The sequence below is a fragment of the Sapajus apella genome, unplaced genomic scaffold, assembly GCF_009761245.1.
Source record: "Sapajus apella isolate SASKATOON/1434 unplaced genomic scaffold, GSC_monkey_1.0 scaffold48, whole genome shotgun sequence".
Classification (NCBI taxonomy): domain Eukaryota; kingdom Metazoa; phylum Chordata; class Mammalia; order Primates; family Cebidae; genus Sapajus; species Sapajus apella.
The window spans coordinates 4,283,638-4,307,098 of NW_022436988.1; the positions used below are offsets into that span (position 1 = coordinate 4,283,638).

The 23,461-nt window shown below is 43.4% G+C and overlaps 1 protein-coding gene and 1 long non-coding RNA gene across 4 annotated transcripts in view; both read left to right on the top strand.

Moving 5' to 3' along the window:
* CYTH1 (cytohesin 1) overlaps window positions 1-23,461 on the top strand; it is a 104,777-nt gene that overhangs the window by 30,950 nt on the left and 50,366 nt on the right. Inside the window, exon 1 of one of the 3 annotated variants that reach the window (XM_032241488.1) lies at window positions 13,360-13,569. The exons of 1 other annotated variant lie outside the window; for it this stretch is intronic. In XM_032241488.1, coding sequence (XP_032097379.1) covers window positions 13,542-13,569 — 28 coding nt within the window. In that variant the 5' untranslated portion in view covers window positions 13,360-13,541. Of the gene's footprint in view, window positions 1-13,359; window positions 13,570-19,546; window positions 19,552-23,461 lie in introns of those variants that run through there. One more of the 3 variants, XM_032241492.1, reaches the window with a different exon arrangement.
* Window positions 17,922-23,451, top strand: LOC116525569. Its single transcript, XR_004257728.1, has 2 exons — window positions 17,922-19,207; window positions 19,250-23,451. It is a non-coding gene; the product is annotated as an uncharacterized LOC116525569 (long non-coding RNA).

Consider the following 23,461-nt stretch of genomic DNA (forward strand, 5'->3'; position numbering starts at 1 on the left):
CCAGAGGCCAGTAGGAACCTAACCTGTATTTCTCCTAGGAGCAGTGATTCAGTGTTTTCCAATTCAGTGTTAGCAACGACTTTTTTTTTTTTTTTTTGAGATGGAGTCTTGCTCTGTTGCCCAGGCTGGAGTGCAGTGACACCATCTCGGCTCTAGTCCACTTCCAAAATGCATCCGAAAGTAATCTATTTTATTGAATCTCTACTCCTAATATGTTAGAGGAGGCCACTGAATTACTTGCCTGGATACCACATGAGCTTGCCATGGTAGATGCCACTGGGTGCACTCATATCTCATGTTCCCTCCCTCTGGGCAGAAGAAGAACCATATTCTCACGCCCTGGCCATTGATTTGCTGTCCTTTTTAGACCTGGAGGGAGCAGGCTGAGAAATATTTTGTGGAATAAGTATATGGTATTATTTTAGGAGCACTTGATATTTCTTTGGGTAATAGTAACTTCTGCAATTGAGGACTGCTTTTAAACTTGTTAGGAATATTTTTTGAAACGCAAGGGAATTTTTTTTTTTTTTTTTTTGAGATGGGGTTTTGCTTTTGTTACCCAGGCTGGAGTGCAATGGTGCGATCTCGGCTCACCGCAACCTCCGCCTCCTGGGTTCAGGCAATTCTCCTGCCTCAGCCTCCTGAGTAGCTGGGATTACAGGCACGTGCCACCATGCCCAGCTAATTTTTTGTATTTTTAGTAGAGACGGGGTTTCACCGTGTTGACCAGGATGGTCTCGATCTCTTGACCTTGTGATCCACCCGCCTCGGCCTCCCAAAGTGCTGGGATTACAGGCTTGAGCCACCGCGCCCGGCCGGGAATTTTTTTTATGGCAGATAAACATCTAAACAATGTAATAAGTAAAAGCTTGGAGAAATCCTTCACTTAAAACAGTTGGGGGATAAAAACACTTCAAAAATAGATTGTTTTAGAGTTCTTTTTTTTTTTTTTTTTTCCTGAAACCACCTCTTGCCTTCTAAAGCAAGATGATTCGATTTTAAACAATGATTTCTGCTTAGTTAGGTTTTTTTGTTTTGTTTTGTTTTTTTAGACAGAGATCTTCATTTGTCACCCATGCTGGAATGCAAAGGCATGACCATAGCATACCACAACCTCAACCTCCTGGGCTCAAGTGATCTTCTCACCTCAATCTCCTGAGTAGCTTGAGACCACAGGCACACTTCACCACACCTGGCTAATTTTTAAAAGTTTTTGAGAGGGGGATAGAGTCTCACTCTGTTGCCCAGACTGGAATGCAATGGCACGATCTCAGCTCACTGCAACCTCCGATTCCTGGGTTCAAGCAATTATTTTCTCTCAGCCTCCCAAGTATCTGGGATTACAGGCGCCCGCCACCACGCCCAGCTAATTTTTGTATTTTTAGTAGAGACAGGGTTTTGCCATGTTGGCCAGGCTGGTCTTCAATTCCTGAGCTCAGGTGATCCGCCCACCTTGGTCTCCCAAAGTACTGGCTGCTCTCAGACTTTTGGGCTCAAGTGATCCTCCCACCTTGACCTCCGAAAGTGCTGAGATTACAGGTCTGAGCCACCATGCCTGGCCTAGTTTCTTTTTAAATCAATAACAGGTGTCAAGAATTTGGACTGGCTGGCCTTGGTGGTCCTATCTGCTGCCACATTTGCTCTGCTCCCCACAGTATGTGGGTGTGCTGGGCCCTCCTCACACATCCTCTGTCATGTGATGGTTCCATCTTCAGAGCTGTGGCAGGACTGCACTGGTTCAGTTTGCTCTGTGTCAGCTGAGTAAAGGATGGGTGGAGTATACCGATTTTGTAACTTGTAACATTTGGTCTTGTGGTTTTGCAAGGAAGGGGTGATGTATAATTAGTAAGGCAGGAGAGCAAAGGAAACAGGAAGGGGATCTGCAGTGCTCCTGTATCAAAGTAGATCTCCAAAGCAAAAAAGCACAAAAGCAAAGGCACTCCTCCCGCTAGCCCGCTTTTACTTACTCTTATTTGATCAGAGAACTTTGTTTTCATAAACATCCTTGAGTTTTACACATAATGATCAACTGTTTTCATATTTAATTAAGGCTGGAATTTTTTGGTAAAAATTACTGAGTTTGGTTTAGAAATACACAGAAAATCCAATGAATTAGTTGAATCATCTCCCTTACCCCCTTTTCCAGACACTTCTGTATTCTCCCAAGTAATAAAAGTACTAGAAAGGCCAGTTGTATTTATCATTAAATGACCAGCGCTTTTGATGCCTTTAGTGCAGTTAAACAGTGAGCTTTCCTGATAACCTAGGCATTGTTGTTCCCCTGCGGTAACCTGGGCCTGTTGAATGTTTAAATGTTTTCCTTTGCCCCAGAACTGTGTTGAAACCATTTGTTAATCACACAGCAAGATGATTAGTACTTACACCAGCTGACGGGACACCTGGCATGACTACTCAGTGATCCCGTGAAACCATGCCAGACTGGTTCGGTAGATAGTTTTCATTTTTTTATGGTGGGACTCATGGCTCTCAGAATCAGAGTGTTTAGAGGTGAATCTTACCCAAGTGTGGGTCAGCACCTTTGGTTTGTTTCCTATGTAGGGTGCAGTGGTGGACAGTGAGAGAGAGCCCTGGGAGAGGCTCAGAGCTGGGCTTTGAATCATGGGTAGGATTCAGAAAAGTAGAAAATATTATAAAATTTATTTTATTTTATTTGAATAAAAGGCAACAAAAGCAGATATTTATTGAAAATCAAAGTACACTCCATCGTGTGAGAGTAGACCGGAGCATAGGGAGGGGCTCAAGGGCCAAAAGTGTAGTGAAATTTATTTTAATCAAAGTGGTATACATGTATAGTTTTAAAGATCATATACAACACACAAATTTACATGCTCATAGCAGCATTTTTTTTATAAGAACCAAAAAGCGGAAACAACCCAATGTCCATCAGCTAATGAATGGATAAGTACAATGAAGTATGTCCCTACAAGGGGAGATGATCTAGTCATAAAAAGGAATGACGTTCTGACACGCGCTGCAACATGGCTGAGTGGGGAAAACATTATGCCAGGTGAGAGGCCAGTCACACAAGGCTGTGTATTAGGCAGATCTGGAGAGTCAGAAAGTAGACTCGTGATTGTCAGGAGCTGGAGATGAGGGAATGGGGGTGACTGCTACAGGGAATGGGATTTTCTTTTGGGGATAATGAAAATGTTCTAAAATTAGATAGTGGTGATGGTTGTATAACTTTGTAAATATACTAAAAATCACTGAATTGTATTATGTCTGAAAATGTCCTCCCTCTCCCAGTCAGTGCCTCCTCACCCCAAATGTTTACCTCTAGATCCTTCAAGATTGTGACCACAGTGCACTATTTGAATCTCCCCAAATCTCTTCCTAAATACCAGATAAGCTGCTAAGATTGTGCATTTTCTTAAAAGTTACTCCCTTGTTTAAGTATACCTGTGCCACTATTCTTCCCACCTCTCCCAGGGATTTTTTGCTAATCTTTCTCTATGAGCCTGGAATATTCTGGACCCTCATAGCCTGATCCTTAGCATGTCATGTGGCTTTTTTTGTATGTGCTGCCATTACCTGTGTCCTCCAGTGGACTGTTGTGTTTTGAAGGGGGAGATATTTTGTTCTCTTGATCTTCATAGGTCTAGCTCCTAGCTAACGTAGTGCTTAGCACAGTTCAACAGACATCATTCAGAATGAACATATGGGAAAGAGTCAAATCTTTTTTGAGTAAATACAGAGTATTCAGTGTTCACTGTTATTATTACTTATTTTTTTTGAGAAAGAGTCTGGCTCTGTCATGAAGGCTGAAGTGCAGTGGGGTGATCATCACCTGCCTCACCCTCCAAAGTAGCTGGGACTACAGGCATGCGCCACCACACCCAGCTAATTTTTTAGTTTTCTCTAGAGATGGAATCTCTTCATGTTGCCTAGGCTGGTCTTGAACTCCTGGGCTCAAGTGGTCCTCCCACCTCAGCCTTCCAAAGTGCCAATTACAGGCATGAGTCACCACACCTGGCCTTTAAAATTATTACTATCATGAGTAAATACATATGTGAAGAGCAGCTAGAAGATGGGAGAATAGACATTCTAAATGTGGTAGACTCTTATAGATGGAAAGTAGGAGAACCTCAGGTTACCATGTGGTGATACTTCATCCTAAGGAGACAGGGGAAGTAGAAAACTTCGTTGCCACGCTGTCACTGTGGGTCTTGGAGCTCAGGTCTCCTTGTGGGAAGATGGTCTTTGTAGTCAAATCTTGCAGCTATTGTATAATTTCACTAGTCTTCATGGTGAGGAATAGAGGCGGTTCAGAGAAGAATATACGTGTATTTTGTATACCTCAGAATTGTAGAAAAGAGAATCCTGAATATGGTTTTTTGGAGGCGTTGGGGAAGAAGTAACTGTGGTTCAGATTTTATCTTTGCAGTGATGCCTGTTCTGACCATCTTATTTAAAACTTAACAATACCTGACCCCACCGCCTGCCACGTACTTCTCTTCTCCCCATAGCACCCATCACTCTCTAGCACGTTACTTATTTATTGTGTGTATCGTTTTTTGTTTGTATCTGCCTGTATCGTATAAGCTTCTGTTGGCTGTTATCACTATCCTTCAAATTAGTCAGAGTATAAGGACAAAGGGCAAACCAATGGTAATAATAACAAATCCCTTTCAGGAAATAAATACTGGTAAATATGCACATATGAACTGGCACATATGCTAGGTAGAACATGAATTACCACTTTTCTCCCTATATATGTTCAAAAGGTAATAAATGGAATTTTTGGATGCAATGTCTGTGTCAATCTTCTAACAGTCTTTTCATCTAGCCAGCAGAGGGCAGCACAGATGGAATTTACCACGCTGAATATTTTTTACTTTATTTTAAAGGGCATTTAAAACTACTGTAGCAACCACTTCTAGGAGTAGTGTGAAATTTATTTCAGCTCCAGGTTTCTTCTTCTTTCTCACTTGTGAATTGTGCTGTTTCTGCTTCGTCTTTATGGAGGAAGATGTTTCTGTTCGTCATCATGAATGTCTTTTTGACACGATTCCTGGTGCTTCCGAGGGCTGTGGCGAGGTTGGTGATGGTAGGTCCTGAAGGGGCACTGTTCTGTTGCCTCCGGAAAGTGGCAGTTACTTGAACCAGAGTTCTCCAAGGTCTTCCTGTGTCCCCAGGCTCCACGGTACGCAGAAGACTGCAGCCCTGGGTCAAGGGTCCTCCCTGAGCGTCTGACTAATGCTCTTGATCCCCTTCTCAGAAAGAAAAAACTCCAAAATGTACATAATCAAAACCACACAGTTTTTCAGTTTTGTGGCAAGTTATGGAACTGATACTGGATTTTCTTGACATAGAAACTAAATAAGATCAGTCTTTGTGATGCATACCTCTCTTATTTTTTTTCTTGCAAGGATTGTTACTGTTCCTTAGGTAAGAATTGAAATAAGTGCAAATTGTGTACATAAAAGAAAGGATATGGTTTAGGTTTTCCTTTTTTTGACATCTAATTGGTTTTGAGTTTTTCTTTTGATAACAAAAGTGCTAACAATTCTGTGTCATAAAGGTATATACTGGCAAATGTGATCTGAAATCATAGCTTGCCTTGCTAGGTACGAGGTGGGCCTATGTCAAAAAATGGCATGTTCTTTGAATTCTTGGTGGCACATTACATATCCTTTGTCATCAACTCCTTTTTCCCCCAAAGTCTAACAGATGCATTTGTGCCTATAAACAAAATATTATAAATCGATGTTTTTTAGGTAACCAAAGTAGAAGTAACCTTTGAAGGAATTATGCAGTGTTTCCAGGTGTCTGGATTTCTGCCTGCAGAGGCTTGACAAGTCTTTGTTATGCTCCACCCCTCCTTGCAGATGTTCTTTGGGACTTTGAGGACACTTGCCTGACTGTATTTCCTATTGGCATCTTATTAGGAAAGATCTAAACTGTAGAGAAAGGGCACCAGAAAACAAAATGATTTACCCCCAAATTCCAGAAAGGCTTCAGGCACCCAGGACCTCTGAGAATGGAGATACAGAAACGAGGGTGGTTTCAAAGTGTTCATTGTGGCAGTTGAGACTCCCAGGTCTCCTCTCCATCTCCTGCAGCAAGGCAGTTTCTCTTGCACTTCTGGTAAAACATGAAAGCTTAATTTCTGAAGAAGGCTGTGAAATACAGAGAGCAAGTGAAAAAAATATATATTTATTCATTTTAAAAACTACCAACCAAGAAGCAGCACCAAAAAAGTCTATATATTTAACTGTGAGACCCCCATCCTTTCTCCTTCAGTGTAGCCCCTCAAATACCAGTGGTCAGTTTTATACTCCACACAGCCCAGATTGGAGATTGGAGATTGGAGAATGGAATTTGGGTAACTAGTCCAAGCAAAAATGAGCTACAGAGGCCTACATGTGGGGTGTCTACATGTTACTGCCTGATCATATTACATTGCCACCCATCAATCTGTAGGCCATACCTACCACACAGCGTCTAACCACGTTATTAGTATGTTACTCTTTTTTTTTTGAGATGGAGTCTCACTCTATCACCAGGCTGGAGTTCAGTGGCACAATCTCGGCTCACTGCAAACTCTGCCTCCCAGATCTAAGCAATTTTTCTACCTCAGCCTCCCGAGTAGCTGAGATTACAGGCATGTGCCACCACACCCAGCTAATTTTTGTATTTTTAGTAAAGACAGTGTTTCACTATGTTGGCCAAGATGGTCTTGCTCTCTTGACCTCATGATCTGCCCACCTTGGCCTCCCAAAGTGCTGGGATTACAGGCCTGTGCCACTGTGGCCAGCCTGGTGTGCCACTCTTAAATGTGAAGAAATAGACTATGCTTACTAGAGACTTAAGGAAAACTCTCAGTGTTAGCAACCAAACAGAGCAAATAGAAGTTTAAGGAAACAGGATGAAACAAGAATAGGATGCTATCGTAAAGGGCTATAGGTTGAGTATTTCTTATCTGAAATACCTGGAACCAGAAGTGTTCTAGATTTCAGATTTTTTTGGATTTTGGAATATTTGCATTGTACTTGCCAGATCATCCCTAATCTGAAAATTGGAAATCCAAAATGCTTCAGTGAGCATTTCCTTTGAGTGGCATGTTGGCACTCACAATGTTTAAGATTTTGACACATTTCAGGGATTTTGGATTTGGCAGTTTGTGTTAGGTAGACAGCTTCAAAGGCCATGACATGGGAGTGAAGCTGGAAAGCAGGACTGCCGGCTGGAGACTGGTAGGGAGTCTGGTGCACTGTGGACGGGGACAGAGAAGGAGGCACTGGTGAATGGACAGAGATGATGGGAGGCTTCTCTGCAGTCCGACCACCTAGAGATAATGATTATTAATGTGTTTAGTATATATTCTTCCTGGCTAATTTCTTTATTCATTTTTATAATTATGCATTTTTGTTACATTATTTTTTTCATTTAACAGTATAACATGGGCATCTTTCTGTTTCTACAAAAATAGTTATGTGGCATTTTCCAATAACGTTTTCAAGGGCCAAGGAATACTTTTTTTTTTTTTTTTTGAGATGGAGTTTTGCTCTTGTTGCTTAGGCTGGAGTGCAATGGTGTGATCTCAGCTCACTGCAACCTCCGCCTCCCGGGTTTAAGCAATTCACCTGCTTCAGCCTCCCAAGTAGCTGGGATTACAGGCATGTGCCACCATGCCTGGCTAATTTTGTATTTTTAGTAGAGACAGGGTTTCTCCATGTTGGTCAGGCCGGTCAGGTGATCCTCTTGCCTTGGCCTCCCAAAGTGCTGGGATTACAGGCATGAGCCACTGCACCCAGCAGTATGTGTTTTTTGTTTGTTTGTTTTTTTGAGATGGAGTTTCACTCTTTTTGCCCAGGCTGCTGGAATGCAATGGTGCGATCTCGGCTCACTGCAACCTCTGCCTCCCGGGTTCAAGCGATTCTCCTACCTCAGTCTCCCAAGTAGCTGGGATTACAGGCATGCACCACCAGTCCCAGCTAATTTTGTATTTTTTTCAGTAGAGACGGGGTTTCTCCATGTTGGTCAGGCTGGTCTCGAACTCTCGACCTCAGGTGATCCACCTACCTTGGCCACCCAAAATGCTGAGATTACAGGTGTGAGCCACTGTGCCCAGCGCAGCATGTGTTTTAAATGGTAAACCATACTGTGCATTTAGCTGTGGCTAGGCTAACACTTTTATTTTTTATTTTATTTTACTTTTAAATTTTATTGATTGATTGATTGAGATGGAGTCTTACTCTGTCTCCCAGGCTGGAGTGCAGTGACACAATCTGAGCTCACTGCAATCTCTGCCTCCTTGGTTTAAGCAGTTCTCTGCCTCAGTCTCCCTAGTAGCTGGGATTACAGGCACGTGCCACCATGCCTGGCTACTTTTTATATTTTTAGTAGAGATGGGGTTTTACCATCTTGGCCAGGCTGGTCTTGAACTCCTGACCTCGTGATCCACCTGCCTCAGCCTCCCAAAGTGCTGGGATTACAGGCATGATCCACCACATCCGGCCATTGCCCTCACTTTTATAGGTCGTGCCTGTCTTAACTTTCTCCAGATTCCCACTCTGGGAATGTTTCTGTCTCTGGGATTGTGATTGATATGAGTAGTACGCTTTAAAAAACAATTTTTCCAAGAATATTACATAAATATTCACGTAATTTTTTCTAGTGTCATTTATTTATTTAATTTTTTTGCAGAGATGGGGCCTTGCTTTGTTGCCCAGGTTGATCCCGAACCCCTGGCCTCAAGCAGTCCTCCCTCCTTGGCCTTCCAAGGTGCTAGGATTACAGACATGAACCACCCCTCCCAGCCTAGTTTTAAAACATTTTAAACCATTATATTCTCACCTAATCTGTTGCTGGAGTAGATGAGGCTAAAGTCTGTTTAAGGCGTTTATTAATTAAAAATTTAAAATGTCTTGAATCAAAAACACTTGCATCAAAATGCCCTAATGTGTGATTTTTAATATGAATGACAATCAAGTGTTTGTTTCTACTTTGTTGGTTTATTGTTTTTTACAGGGCCTGTGCCAGCTCCTGTATGTTTCTGATAACATTTGTTCAGACACTGCTCTGAGACCCTAGATTATTGTTCTGGTTCTGTAATTTGCCATTATTTTTTTAGTTATTTCAAAGTGTAGTGTGAAACTAAAAAAGTTTCCATTTAAATAAATACATTGTAATCTAACACTCTATTTGGGATTGATACTATAGATATGCCTTACGAGTTGGGTTATTATATGTTTTGGTTTGCCAGAGACAGTCCTAGTTTATGCTGATTGGCTGATGTAATTATTAATAGTACCCATTTTCAATCTCAAAAATATCTCAATGTGAATGATAAATTCTGTGGTCACTTATGAGTGAGTGAAACCTACAATTTGATGATGTAGTGGTTAAATGTCTATTTTAAGGAATTGAAGAGCTAGCTCTTCATTCATTATTTTCTTTTTTAACAGACAGTGTTATTTGTTGTACTAGAGTTGACAGTGTGGTGTTGAGCCAGGTATGCCTTGCCATGCTTCCAGCTTTAAGGGACACTGCCTGGCTAGGAGCCTGTGAGGTGGCCTGCTGTGCCCAGTAGGGATGATGGCTATTACATGAGCCATTCAGAGTTCCTCTTTTGAGAATGTGAATTGGAAGCATAACAAGAATGAGGCACTGAATAGTGGGAGCAGAAGCTAAAAGTCAGAGGGTCTGAAGGATCAGGAGACCTGTGAGACTGTGGATGGGTGGAAGGAATGATGGGGCCTGCAAGGCAGAAGCTGTGGGGAGTGGAGAGGGAGAAACTGGTGGGCGGCCTATCAGAAGATAGCAGCTCCAGGCTGGGTGTAATGGCTTACACCTGTAATTCTAGCACTTTGGGAGGCCGAGGAGGGTGGATCATTTGAGGTTAGGAGTTCAAGACCAGCCTAGCCAACATGGTGAAGGTGAAATACTGTCTCTACTAAAAATACCAAAATTAGCTGGGCGTAGTAGCGTGCACCTGTAGTCTGAGCTACGTGGGAGGCTAAGGCAGGAGAATCATTTGAACCCAGGAGGTGGAGGTTGCAGTGAACCAAGATCCCACCAGTGCTCTTCAGCTTGAGCAACAGAGTGAGACTCTGTCTCAAAAAAAAAAAAAAAAAGCAGAAGACAGTAGCTTCATTCTTTTCACTTGCCAGGCCAGAAAGCTTGGAGTCACCCTTGACTTCTCTCATTTATACCTCACAAGGACTCCATTGGCATGTCCTTGGCTGTACCCTGAAAGTAAATACAGCAAGAATATGGCCACTGTTATCAAGTAAGCTGCCGACCCCTCTCACCTGGATGACTGTAGCAGCCCCCAGCCGGTTTCCGGCTCCTATGCTGGCTGTCTCCAGTCTGTTCTTCTCCACAACTGAAGTGGTCTTATTACAAAGGAAGCCACAAAATGCCATGTTGCTCAGAACCTTGGCAGCAGCTGTGCATCTCACCCAGAATGGAAACCAGAGTCCTTAAAACAACCGCCAAGGTCCCATGCAGTTCACCCACTCACCTCTGTGACCGTCTTCTACTCCTCCCTACACTGTTCTTCCTGGTCCAGCCACAGCAGCCTCCTGGCCTTCTCAGCAGAGGCCTTCCCTGAATGCACTTCCACTTCTAGATAATGATAGATAAGGATAATTAATCAAGACACAGTTAGAATCAGGTATTTCTTCAAGGAAAAACAACAATAATAAAAGACAAATGTGAATCGTTGGGGTCTTCTAGTAAGACACTAGACGTCAGTCCACCAAGGACAGTGATCTCTGAAAGACTGGAAACAAAAGAAGGTGAGCTCTCTGATTGTCTCAGCTCACTACCTTGAGAGAGTTTCCAAGCCATGGCACAAAGTACCACTCCGCAGTACTTACCATCTGACATACTGCATCTTTTACTTGTTTCCCTGCCTTTCCTGCCTCGATAGAGTGGAGATGCTATGCGGGCAGGCATTTTTGTCTCTTTGGTTCTCTGATGTCTCACTAGTGGCTGGCACTAAATGTGCTCAATGAATGTTGAACAAAACAGATAAGACAAAAGATACAACTTTTTTTTTGCAAAAATGTCTTAAAAAGTGACAGGTTATGACAAAATATTTGTAACATTTAATACAAAGGATTCATAATCTACAAATAACTTTAAAAATGATAAACAATAGAAAAGTGGGCCAAGGATTTGAAAAAGCAATTTACGAAACAGGAAATACCTAAAACTTATGAAAAGATAATCAGCATCACCAGTAATCAGGTCAGTGCAAATGACCAACAGCAATGAGAAACCGTTTCCCACTGTCTCACGGCAGAAGTTAAGTTTGGTCCCATGAGGGAGTGGTAAGCACTTCGGCAGCATCTGTGAAAGCTTTAAGTACTCGGGCCTCATGACCAGCTTTTCTGCCTTTGGGTGTTTATTCCAGAGAAACGCTATACCATTTAACAGTAGGTAGAAAATAGAAGTGACCTGTCCTCTTGTAAGTTGGGATCACTGGCTGTGAATCAGACCTGATAGGAGATAGAAATGCTGTTTGGGAATCATTAAACATAGGTTTTGAAATGGTTCAGGGTGGGACTTACAGCTGTGATTTTGACATACGAAACCAAAAGATGACATGTTGGGTTATATTAGTTGCCTCTACAAAACAAAGTGTTTGGTTTTTTTTTTTAAATACATGCATATGTATTTATTTAGCTATTATTAGGCAAGAAAAAAGAGAACGTGATGAAGTCTCTGGCCTTGAGTCATGTCAGCACCTGTGGTCACCTTCAGAGTATGGCTGGGGCAGTGCCCTGTTGTCTTGCTATAGATGTGTGTGTTTCCAACTCCCCAATAAGACTTAGCCAAAGTCTAGCACTTCCTGCAAAGCTGCTGCGGGAGTTTACATTTACAACCAAGACTGGCAAGAGAGGGGTTGGGAGTCCAGCAGAGAGCAGGGTGCAGAGGGTGGGCTCTGTTGCCAGGTCTTGTGCTTTGGCAAGCTGTGTAACCTCTCTGGGTGCTTGCGTTCTCATCCATGACCTGGGGATGGAGAAGACACGCACCCTATGGGACGTTTTCAGAATTAGATGAGTTAGGTCACATCAAGCTAGGCAAGAAGTAGGCATGCAGTAAGTGTGACCTACTGTGGTGGTGTGGTGGGAAGCTATATCTGGATCCAGCAGTTCTACTTCCGAGAATTAAAGAGAAGTGCCAAAACGTGTGTACATGTGTATTGACACGCGTAGAAAAAGTGGAAATCACTTAGAAGTCTTACAACATGGAATCGGTTAAACATTATGTCTAGACTGCGAATAATAATAAATGTGATAGATGTCCATTTAGAGTCATGAAAAAATGTTATAAGTAAAAAGAGATGGTTTTAAAACAGCATGTAAAATATCCAGTTTGTGTGTGTGTATGTGTGCACATACACATGCACACACACAAATATATACGAGAGAGAGAACATATATAATATAACAGAAGTCTAGAAAATATATGCCAAAAGGTCATCAATGGTTATTCTTGGTGATAGGATTAAGGTGTTTCTTTTTCTTGTTACTATTTTCTAATTTTCAACAATGCATATGTGTCATGAACGTAATTGGACTGTGCGGAAAAGAATACTTTTGTACAACATGTTAGGGATCATAATGGGGTCAAACTGAACTTATACTGAGAGTTTGCCTTTTTTTTTTTTTGCCTCTAATATCTGCTTTCCGCTTTTAGCCTGTGACCTCATAACATGCTGTAGTGATTACGAGCTCTTCTTAGTCATTCTCTTGGGAAATGTGCTGTTATCTCATTGTGAGGGGACTAGGGATTTTAATGATTCGATTTTAAGAAAGTGTAGTCAGCCTTCCATGGGCTCCCCATCCATGGATTGAACCTATCGTGGATGGAGTATTTGGAAAACAAAGGTCACACCTGTACTGAACACATACAGACTTTTTTCATGTTCTTTAAACAACCTAGCGTAACAACTGTTTCCAAAGCATTTACATTGTATTAGGTATTGGAAGTAATCTAGAGATGATTTAAAATATATGAGTGGATGTGTGTAGCTTATATGCAAATACTACACCATTTTATACAAACTCAGGGGTTCAAGCATCCGTGCGTTTTGGTGTCCATGGGGGTTCCTGGCACCAGTCCCCCTTGGATACCAACGAACAACTGTACTGGAAAGTGAAGAGAAAAACAGCAGCAAGTCCTGTCTATGACATTGGTTGAGCCTGAGAAAAGACTGTAAGTGTGGCTACTAAACTAGTTTGACTCCACTGTGAGATTGCTTTCAGGGAAGCAGACGGTTAACACACTCGGAAGGTGCGTGAGCTTGACTTCAGGAACTGGGTGGTGGCAGTGACTGGGAGTGCCGCTTCTTTGGAGGCTGGAGGCTGATTGGCCCAGGCATGCAGCCAGCCATTGCCCGTCTGTTCAGGAAGCAGCTCTGAGCTGTCCTAGTGGCTGGACAGCTTCGCAGGTATCCCTGGCTCCTCCCAGTCAGACCCCACAGGAAAACTTGGCTCCCAGTAAGTTACTGCTCTCCTTGAAGGACAGAACGGACTTTTTGTGTCCTGCTGTAAGGAAACAAGATGGTCCTTAAAACCGAAGAGGAGGATGGTGAGTCACAGCCGCAGCCCCTGGCAGGGACTGATGTGACTTGGGGTATATGGAATGGAATTTTAGGTATCTCTTAGTCCTGTGAGCATAGTTTACTGAATCTTTTGGGGAGGAGTTAAGGACCAACCTAGACTCTGGTTTTTGTTTTTATCTTACTGTTTTCAGCAGAAAGACTGTATAGTGTTTTAGTGGTTAGGAAGCTGAGGCTTTTTCGGGGGTGTGTGTGTGTGTGTGTGTGTGTGTGAGAGAGAGAGAGAGAGAGAGAGAGAGAGAGAGAGAGAGAGAGAGGGAGAGAGAGATAGTAAGGTAACTTAGTCTTTTTAAACCAAAGAGGTTCTCCTCCAATCTTTGCTTTCGTTAGAGTTCCGCCTTGGGTATTTCTTGGTAGATTCCACTTCATACTTGGTGATTGTGTCTACTTCCTGTATCGAAATAACAGTTGGTCAGAACTTCTGGGAGTTCCACAAATATCCGGAGAGAATCTGATGCTAAAAAGTAAAGACATTAGAGATCAGATTGGAAGAACCAGTGAGATTCAGGATAAATAAAATGTATCTAAGGGAAAACACAATTAAATTTGGTCTTCTCCTTTTGGTTGTTAGGTGAAGGCTGTTGGAAGCCTGTGAGGACAGGGTCTGTAGAACTTCCTTTATCTGCTCCACACCCGTCCTGTAAACAGTGGAGCTATGAGTAATGGGATGACAAGGTGTGGCTTCTAAACCCCAAGAGATTCTGCTGAAGAGCTATGTCTTAAAGCCCTGGGCTAGCACTGGAGTTCTGTTTGTGGATATATGTGTGTTTTGTTATATTTTATTGTGGCACCTTTATCAGATGGTGATGTTGCTGTAAGACGAAATAGTAAAATGTGTACTGGCTTGTAGCTGGTAATGCATGATATAAATAAGTTTGTAGTTAATATTAGGGTATGTTTGAAAGTGGATTTTGTGAAAGTTGTAATAAAATTTGGGGGTCCTCTTTAGGCCTTTCCTGCTCTGGCTCACTATAAAGCACATATTTGAAAGCCATACCTGTTAAGTGCAAATGATCCTGGACAGTGTCCACAGGCGACACCAAAAGCTGCCTCGTGCGTGGGAGATGCTGGGAGGGAAGGACGCACAGGTGTCCATAACAGCGCTTCTGTATCTGAAGAGGGGACAATAGCTAGTGGCAGTGCCAGGCCACTGCTGAACTCCTGCTTGATGTTTTTGTAACTGAAAGGTACATCCATACTAGCCAAGATCAAGTTCCAAAGGGAAAACTCTGAGAGTGGAAGAGGACACTAGTGACTGCTAGGACGGCAGGAGTGAGCCAGACCTGGCTGTGGTCCCGAATATGGTCCCTCACGCTTACTTGCTGCTGGTCCTTCCGGGTGAGCCAAGCTTCAGACCACCCAAAGGTGCTGTTTCATAGTCACCTCAGAGTTTAAGCACAGGGTCTGTACATCCATCCTGGGCATACACTCAGCCCCTGGCCATCCTGGAGGCTTTAAAAGTCAACATAAACTACCCGATTCCACAGTGGGCGCAGTAGGGGCGGGGCGTGAGGTTAGGTGCACGGAGTTTAGACATGGATTACAGAGCAGCTTTGCTTTGAACTAGTAACCTTAAAGAACTGGTGCTTCTCCACTTCCCTCCCCCCTCCCATGGTGTTTCCTTGTTGTCACCTGGGACTGAGGGCAGCGTTGCCCCTTCAACCATGCTAAAATAGATGCCCCTAGGTTATTGCCATGAGAGACAGAGTGGCATTTAGCTAGGTGTAAAGGGAGGGGAACCAATGGAGTTTCCTCTGGCAGGTCCCTGAAATCCCAGGGGAGAGCAAAAGTGAAGTCAGAGTTATGCTTTTCATAGAGCTGCTTTTAACTAGACTTACTGCCCTAAAGTATATGCCTAAGAAAGGGTACATGGGGGTTTTTGAAAATATTATTTAAGGAAGTCAGACTCTTCTGCCACACTAATCTCAAACCCATGGTTTTTAGGTTAAATATGTTGCTGGCTGGGGCCAGGCATGGTGGCTCAAGTCTATAATCCCAGCACTTTGGGAGGCCGAGGCGGGTGGATCACCTGAGGTCAGGAGTTTGAGACCAGCCTGGCCAACATGGTGAAACCCTATGTCTACTAAAAATGCAAAAATTAGCCTGGCCTGGTGGTGGGCGCCTGTCATCCCAGCTACCTGGGAGGCTGAGGCAGGACAATTGCTTGAACCTGGGAGGCGGAGGCTACAGTGAGCCGAGATCGCACCACTGCACTCCAGCCTGGGTGACAGAGCAAGACTTGGTCTCACCCTACAAAAAAAAAAAAAAAAAAAAAAAAAAAAAGCTTTCTGCCTTTCCTTTCATGCATGTACCTGGTACATGCGTTCATCAGTTTGCATTCTGTATGTGTGTGTTAGTGAGAATTAACCAGTTTAATTAATTGGGCACTGTTTTCTTAACTACCATAAATTATTATTATTTTTAGCTATTTAATCTTGTTAATAGTCTCCCTTGATTTGCCTTTTTTTTTTTTGAGACAGAATCTCACTCTATCACCCAGGCGAGAGCGCAGTGGTGGAATCTTGGCTCACTGCAACTCTGCCTCCTGGTTTCAAACAATTTTCCTGCCTCAGCCTCGTGAGTAGCTGGGACTGCAGGTGCAAGCCACCATGCCCGGCTTGTTTATGTATTTTCTGTGGAGACAGTGTTCACCATGTTGGCCAGGCTTGTCCTAAACTCCTAACCTCAGGTGATCCACCCACCTCAGCCTCTCAAAGTGCTGGGATTACAGGCGTGAGCCACCATTCCTGGCCTTAATTTGCCTTTGAACTCTCTCTGTGGCGTCTCTTTGGGATGGAATACAAAATCTTTGGTGTGGACCCTGACGCCCTTCACAGGCAGACACTAAGCCCGTTCCTGGGTGCTGTGTCCTGGGCCCTGCCCTGTGGCGTGCCCATTGTTGCTGGCCTCTGTCACTTCCAGACACTTTATCTTGCATGGTATGCACCGTTCTTTCTGCTTTTCCATCTGGGGAATCCATTGGTCCTTCAAGTTCTGGTACCCAGGCTGCCCTCTCTGAAGCCTCTTGGCATTGCCTGGAATTCTGTGAGTACTTGCTGCACTTGGCCGCTGTGGCCAGGCGTGCTGCTGCTACTCTCCACTGGCCTTTGCATTCTGTACAGGGCAGGGACTGGAGCTGTTTAAATCCCAGCCCCAGGCACAGGCTGCGTCTATGGCAGATGCTCAGTAAATGCTGAGCTGAAGTGAATCTGGGTATTTCAGTAAGAGGAAAGAAAGAGCTGAGGATGCAGCCAGTGACCTGAGTGTGAATTGGGCTCTATTACTAGCGTACCTGAGGTAGATGATTTGTACTTATTGAGTCTTCATCTTACCTGCAAACTGATGAGAACTGTGTATAGTTCATTGTCAGGAAATATGCAGAGTTACAGATGAGCTTTGTTGGAAAGTATTTTTTTTAGAAGGGAGGGAGGGGACTGTTGGAAAGTTTTAAAAAGTGCAAATGAGAAAATGTTTTAAGCTGTAAGATACATGTTTATCTTAAAAATGTTTTAAGATACCATGTGCATATAAACTAGTATTATTTGTAGGAAAATATGCCAAATAGAATAAAGTATAGGCTTCTCCAATGGGACATTGGATTTTCAGATTGCATCTAAAATGCTGTCCTTGACGTGAACTTTCCATGTTACCCCATGTTTTAATGCGTGCCTTGTGATTGTGGTAGCCTCTAGTTGGACAAATTGCTTAGGTTGGGGTGTTTGCAGGAAGACCTGAGGCGCTGCAACTATCAATTCATATCCCCCTAGATATTTCTCACTCACTTCCTTATGGATTGATACTATATTTTGCAGAATCAAAAATGGTTATGTCTTTATCTTTAAGTAGGAGCATGTTTGGCATTGTACAAAGCACACATCATAACAAGAAACCTGTATCACCATCTGCTGTGACAAGTTTTGAAGAGGGCTCACTCTGGTTTGAATTTTATAGGCTTTCCTGTTGCGTATACCAGAGGTGAATGCTCACGGTATTATACAGAGGATTAGAACTGCCCTTTCTGGCCGGGCGCGGTGGCTCAAGCCTGTAATCCCAGCACTTTGGGAGGCCGAGGCGGGTGGATCACGAGGTCAAGAGATCGAGACCATCCTGGTCAACATGGTGAAACCCCGTCTCTACTAAAAATACAAAAAATTAGCTGGGCATGGTGATGCGTGCCTGTAATCCCAGCTACTCAGGAGGCTGAGGCAGGAGAATTGCCTGAACCCAGGAGACGGAGGTTGCGGTGAGCCGAGATCGTGCCATTGCACTCCAGCCTGGGTAACGTGAGTGAAACTCCGTCTCAAAAAAAAAAAAAAGAACTGCCCTTTCTTCTTAATGAAGGTGAATAGAAACAAGGGCTTAGATTTTGCCCCTCTGAAGAGAGCTGACCCTTATTCATTGTCTGAGTCTTTCTGTGGCCTCCCAAGTTTTCTCTTTATTATGAAATATGAAAGCACAGGACCCAAAGTCCAATTAGATAGGAGGGATGTGGAAGGCAGCAGGTGGAATTTTCTGAGAAGTTAGTACCAGTGGAGAGAAAAGACAGGTATCGTAGGTCTTGGTAGGCACAGGTCTGGGCCTTAAGAGCCTTTATCAGCCTGCAGCGTCATCAGCCAAAGGGAGGACAAAGTCAGGGACTATAGATCCAGATAGGAGTCAGAGTTGGAGCAGGAGTGGCCCTAGGAAACAGGATAGATTCCAGTTTTCATCCACCTCTCGCTGTGATTAAGGAGGGTTCACTGGAATGGGTTTGTGGCTGCAGTTCACTGGATGGAACCTGCATACAGTTTGCTGCTGGTTAAAACAAAGATGGAGGGCTAGACCTTCTGGAAATTTTTAATAGTGTCATTCTCTCATTTTTCCCTTGCATTTTGATAACCCTGCAAAGGCAGCTTTACTGGATTTATAGTGTTCTTGTCTCTGCCCTTCTTTCTTTCTTTCTTTTTTTTTCTTTTTCAGCCTAGCTGAGGTTTCCCTTTTAGAAAAGGACTCTTTTAAATTTTGAACCCAAGGTCAGACCAGAGAAAAGGACTCTTAAAATTGCCACCATCTTCTCCTCTTTACCTTCTGGAGAACCTCAACTTTCATATTGGTTTCTTCTTATAGTAATTACCTCAGACAGAGTCACTAACAGTAGTGTAATCACAGACTTTTAAAGCCATGAAGTGCCTTAGAATTGACCTAGTCTAGCCCTGGTCTGTTCTGCGAATGAAAGCCATGACTGTGGCTCCTTGGAAGAACTCTGAAAACGGAGCCCAAATCAGCCAGGAATATAAGTTGAAACAGCCACCGTTGAGTTATGATGATCTCATGCGTTCATATGTTCCCAGTTACCTTTTTGGTTTTCTCCTGACTACGTGATTTGTTTGTTTCTACAGACTAGGTAATACATGAGGGAAAAAATGGAGACAGAAAAGTCAAATTCTGCTGTCCTGTAGATCTGTTGGTGTGCGAGGACTTGCCCTAGCACATTCATTTCTCCTTAAGAAAATAATTTCTTGGCTTGTATCACTTTCTTCCTTCCTTTACAGAGGAATCATGGAAGCCCAACTTCTGACCTGAGAAAAGATGCAGTGAATTTCTTTTTTTGAGTCAGTGACTATTGGTGTCTTAAGTCTTTTTTTTTAGTCAGTGACTTGGTGTCTTAAGTCTTTTCCTTCTGGTGTCTTAAGTCTTTTTCCCTTTGTATTTTCTGTGAAGAGTCAGGATTCTGAGTCACAGAATTCAGATGAGAGACTACATATGAAATCACAGCAGAATGGGCACAGTTACAACAGGTATTTCATGGGCATTAGAACAGAATCCAAGGATGTTTCTTCTAAAATAGAAATACTTAGGCCAATCTGAGCCAATGTAAGTGGACATTTCTGTCTTTTCTTTGAATAAAAATTTCAACATCAAATTTTGTGTTCGTTGTGGATCCAGATATAGAGATAGGCAGAAGAGGAAGAGTCTAAGCCTCCCTGCGACTCTCTTTCCACAGTCCTTGCTTTGAAAGGTGATTCCTGCTAGCAGTTTCAAGTGCGGCCTTCTCAGAAGCTTCCTGTGTGTTTAGCAAGCATAGGTGTTACTTACGAGAAGGTAATCTGTGCCATCCTGTTTCACCGGATGTGTCTTAGAGATCTTTTCATATTAGCATTTATAAATCACCTCATTCTTTTAAATTACCAAATAGTGCTTAGGTAGTTTTAAATTTTTATAATTTGGGGAACATATCCATTCTGAAATGGAATTTAAGAATCAAGTTCTTAAGTTTGAATCAAATCAAATCAAAAGATAGGTGCTCTTGAAGTTTTGGCAGTGCCAAAGGTTGCACCAGTGTACACTCTCCCAGCATCATGGGAGCCTGCCTGTGTACCCTGCTCCCCTGGCAGCATGTCCTGTCATCTGGCATTCCCATTCCTGCCAGACTCACGGAAAATGGTATGTTATTCATGTTTTAATTTGCATTAAACACGTAGTGAGTGTGAGCATCCTTTTATGTGTGGCCGTTTGTATTTCTCTTTTCGTAATCTGCCTTTTATATCCTTTGCTCACTGTATTCATCTTTGTTTTACTAATTTTTATGCTGCTTTCTTTGTGGCTTAAAGAAATGAACCCTAGCCAGTTGTGGTGGCACACACCTATAGTCCCAGCTATTCCAGAGGCTGAGGTGGGAGTATCGCTTGAGGCTTGAGTTTGAGGCTGCAGTGAGCTATGATCACACCGTCGCACTCCAGCCTGGGTACACAGTGAGACTCTCTCTCTACAAATAATAAGTGAATTAACTTTTAAAAAGATGCTAACCCTTTGTCATATGTTTTGTGAATTTATTGTCCTAGTTGTTGATATTTTGGCTTATGGGATATTATTTTTCATTCAGAAGCTTTTCATTTTCATGTCACAAATGAACAGACTCATCGAGATTATGACCATATTAATTCATGCTCTATTCTAAAATTACTCAGGTTTTATTTTAGATTAACATCTTTGATTAAGCTAGAATTCATTTTGGTATGGGTAGGCATTCAGCTTAGTTTTATCCCTAATGTCTAGCTGGCTGTTTATTTACCTAGCACCCTTGACTGAATAATCCAATTTTTCTTCATCAATTCAAAGTGCTACCTGTGTGTTTCAGTATTTCTTGAGTTTGTTTTCTGGCCTTTTTCTTCTCTGCTGCAGTTTTAATTACCAAAGCCTCACATCCTTTAATCTCTGGTAGCTACACCCTCACATTACCCTTTCTTCCCTTCATATTTTTCTAACTATTCTCATATGTATATTTTCCCATATTAAGTTTAACATCCTTTTTTGTTACACTTCTGTAAACATCATGTTGGTAATGTAAGTGATATTTTTAAACACTGAGGTGTATGTACAAGAACTTTTACTGCTGGGGTCTTTCTACCTCTGCTTAGGTCCCCTTTGTTTTCCGTGTTTTTTCTTGTCTAGTTGAGAGGCTGGGGAGGATTTACCAGTGTTTGGGGTAGAACAGAGTTTGTCCAGAGAAACCAACTACATCATGCCACCTAGAGGTGGGCATTAGTTTGTCATGGAGGGAGGCCATAGGACACTTTCATGGTCTCAGGGACTCACTGGCCTCTCATAGGTCAGCGCCTCTTGAGCTAGTTCTAGAGCAGATGTGCTGACCTGGATCTCAAAGGTGCAGAGCTTGGCCTGCCTTCTGCTCCCCCTCACTGCTCTCCTTGGCTGCCTCTGCCACAGGTCTCCTCTTTCTTCCTCCTCAAGTTCTGCCCCCTGCATGGGTTGGAGTTAGGGGCAGTCCGAGAGCAGCCTCATGAGAGTAGCCAAGACAGAGAAGAAGCCTGTCCTCCTGGCACATCCACTTGGCACCAGAAGGATGCGCTGGCCAGGAGGTTTTGGCTGGCCACACCTGCTCCAGCCTTGCCCTGCTGGTAGGTGGAGGCAGGGGGCCAGTACCCCAGGCCTGCCCACGACTCGAAAGGCTAGTGCCCTAGTCAGCTTCTTCTTAAACTTCTCCCCAACTTTTACAAACCTGGACTCAGGGCAACTCTGGTAAGGGTGCTGTCTGGAACGGGCAGCCAGTTTGTTTCTATTTTGAGGTGAAGGTAGAAATGACCTCCCTCTCAAGAGATCTTCAGGCCCTTCTCAGCAGGAACAGATGCCAGTTTCTGCTTCTTTGAAGAAGCATTTTATACTCTTAGTGTTTACTAAAGAATAATGAGGCATTTTTAAGTATTAGGAGTAGAATAGAGTTTAAAGAAAACCAAAAAATCCCAGGCCTCTGTGTTCCTGGGACACAGAAGGAGGGGAGATTGAGAGTCATGACTTGCCTAAGAATGCTTATCATGTCTGTGGTGCTTGGAGTCTGTGGCCCAGGTGATTTGAGGCTCGGGGACGCCTCGTGGGCAGAGAGGACCTTTCAGCAGCATTGTGAATGAGTGGGTTTAGGGTGCTGATGAATTGCAAGGTTTGAATGTATTCCTCGCGCCTCATTTTCCACTTTAGAGAGAAGATGATCGATGCAGATTTCCTTCGCAGGCTTGTCAGAGGGTCACTTTCTGGTTCCCGCTAGCGCTCCTTGCGCCTGAGACAGAAAACTGGAAAGAGGATGGAAATTCAGTAGCGGTTTGGGGAATTAGTGTTGGATAAGGATGGTAGTTGAAGCCGTGAGCTGGAGTGGGGCAAGAAAACACTTATTTCTTTGCTACTGCTTCTGAGCTGAAGTACAGATGACAGTGCAGTGAAGACTACTGCAAAGCTTCCAGGCCCTTTGCTTCTCATGGCGCCTGGCTGCCGCTCCTGGCTCTTCCACAAGAGCTTCTTTCTTTGTCTCTCGCCCAACTGGGCAACAAAATAGAATCCAACTGTCTCGCTGTCCAATTCAAAGGCCCCACAGTCTGCCTGGAGCTTGCTCTTCCAGACTCTGTCATTTTCCACCTCTGCCTGGACTGTCCTCTCCCTGGTGCGCCTGGGGCTGAATGCCAGTCTCTGCTCTTGTGTGGAGCCCTCTTGGACAAACGTGGCCCTGCTCTTCTCTGACCCCCACTCCGCATCACACCTTAAAGAGAGCATTATTTGGCCCTTACTATGCCTCTACATTTAACATGGCCAGCTGCCTGTTGCTTTTTTCTTTAAAAGGAATAGTAACACATGAGCTCTTTGAGGGCCGAAACCATGTCTTTTCAGCGTTGTGTCTTCCACAGTAACTGACAGGGGCCTTGTTTCCATGCAGTGAACTTTTAAAAAGGTTGTTGAATTATGAGATTGAGAAATTATTTTTTTAAACGTTCATTTTCTCTGTTGGGATTCCTGAGATTCCTGTTCCATGTCCAGTCATTTCCTGTGATTTTCTCTGATGGCTGTGATTTCATAAGCTTGATTGTGCAGTATGTATTGTGGCATCTGTTTTCTTCAGATATGAGGAGGGCCACACTGCAGGCCTGTTGGTTGCAGCTTGTTTTCTAACTTCCTGTCTGCTGATGTCCTTGTCTTATGTTGTCTGTGCCTAGGACTGACTGACTGAAAGTGCAGGTTTTTGCTACCTGCGGTCTCTGGGCTGGGTCAAGCTAAAGCCTTTGCCTAGGTTGACACACTGCAAGTAAACCCCAGCTGTGATCCACTCTGTCAGCTTAGTGGAAGCTGGCCATGTTAAAGGTAGAGGCATAGTGAGCTTCGCACATGGTGACTGAGTCTTACGTAGAGAGGGATAGGTCAGGACTCACCTTCTGGGCTCTTTCAGTTCCTGAAGAGAGTGTGTGTGTGTGTATGTGTATTTGTGTAAAGACCAGTGATGTCATCTCAGAATAAGACAGCCCTTGGGACTAAGCAAAGTGCTATGAGAATATTTCTAGTACAAGATATTACTGAAAAGCAAGAGCTTAATTTCACGTATACGTG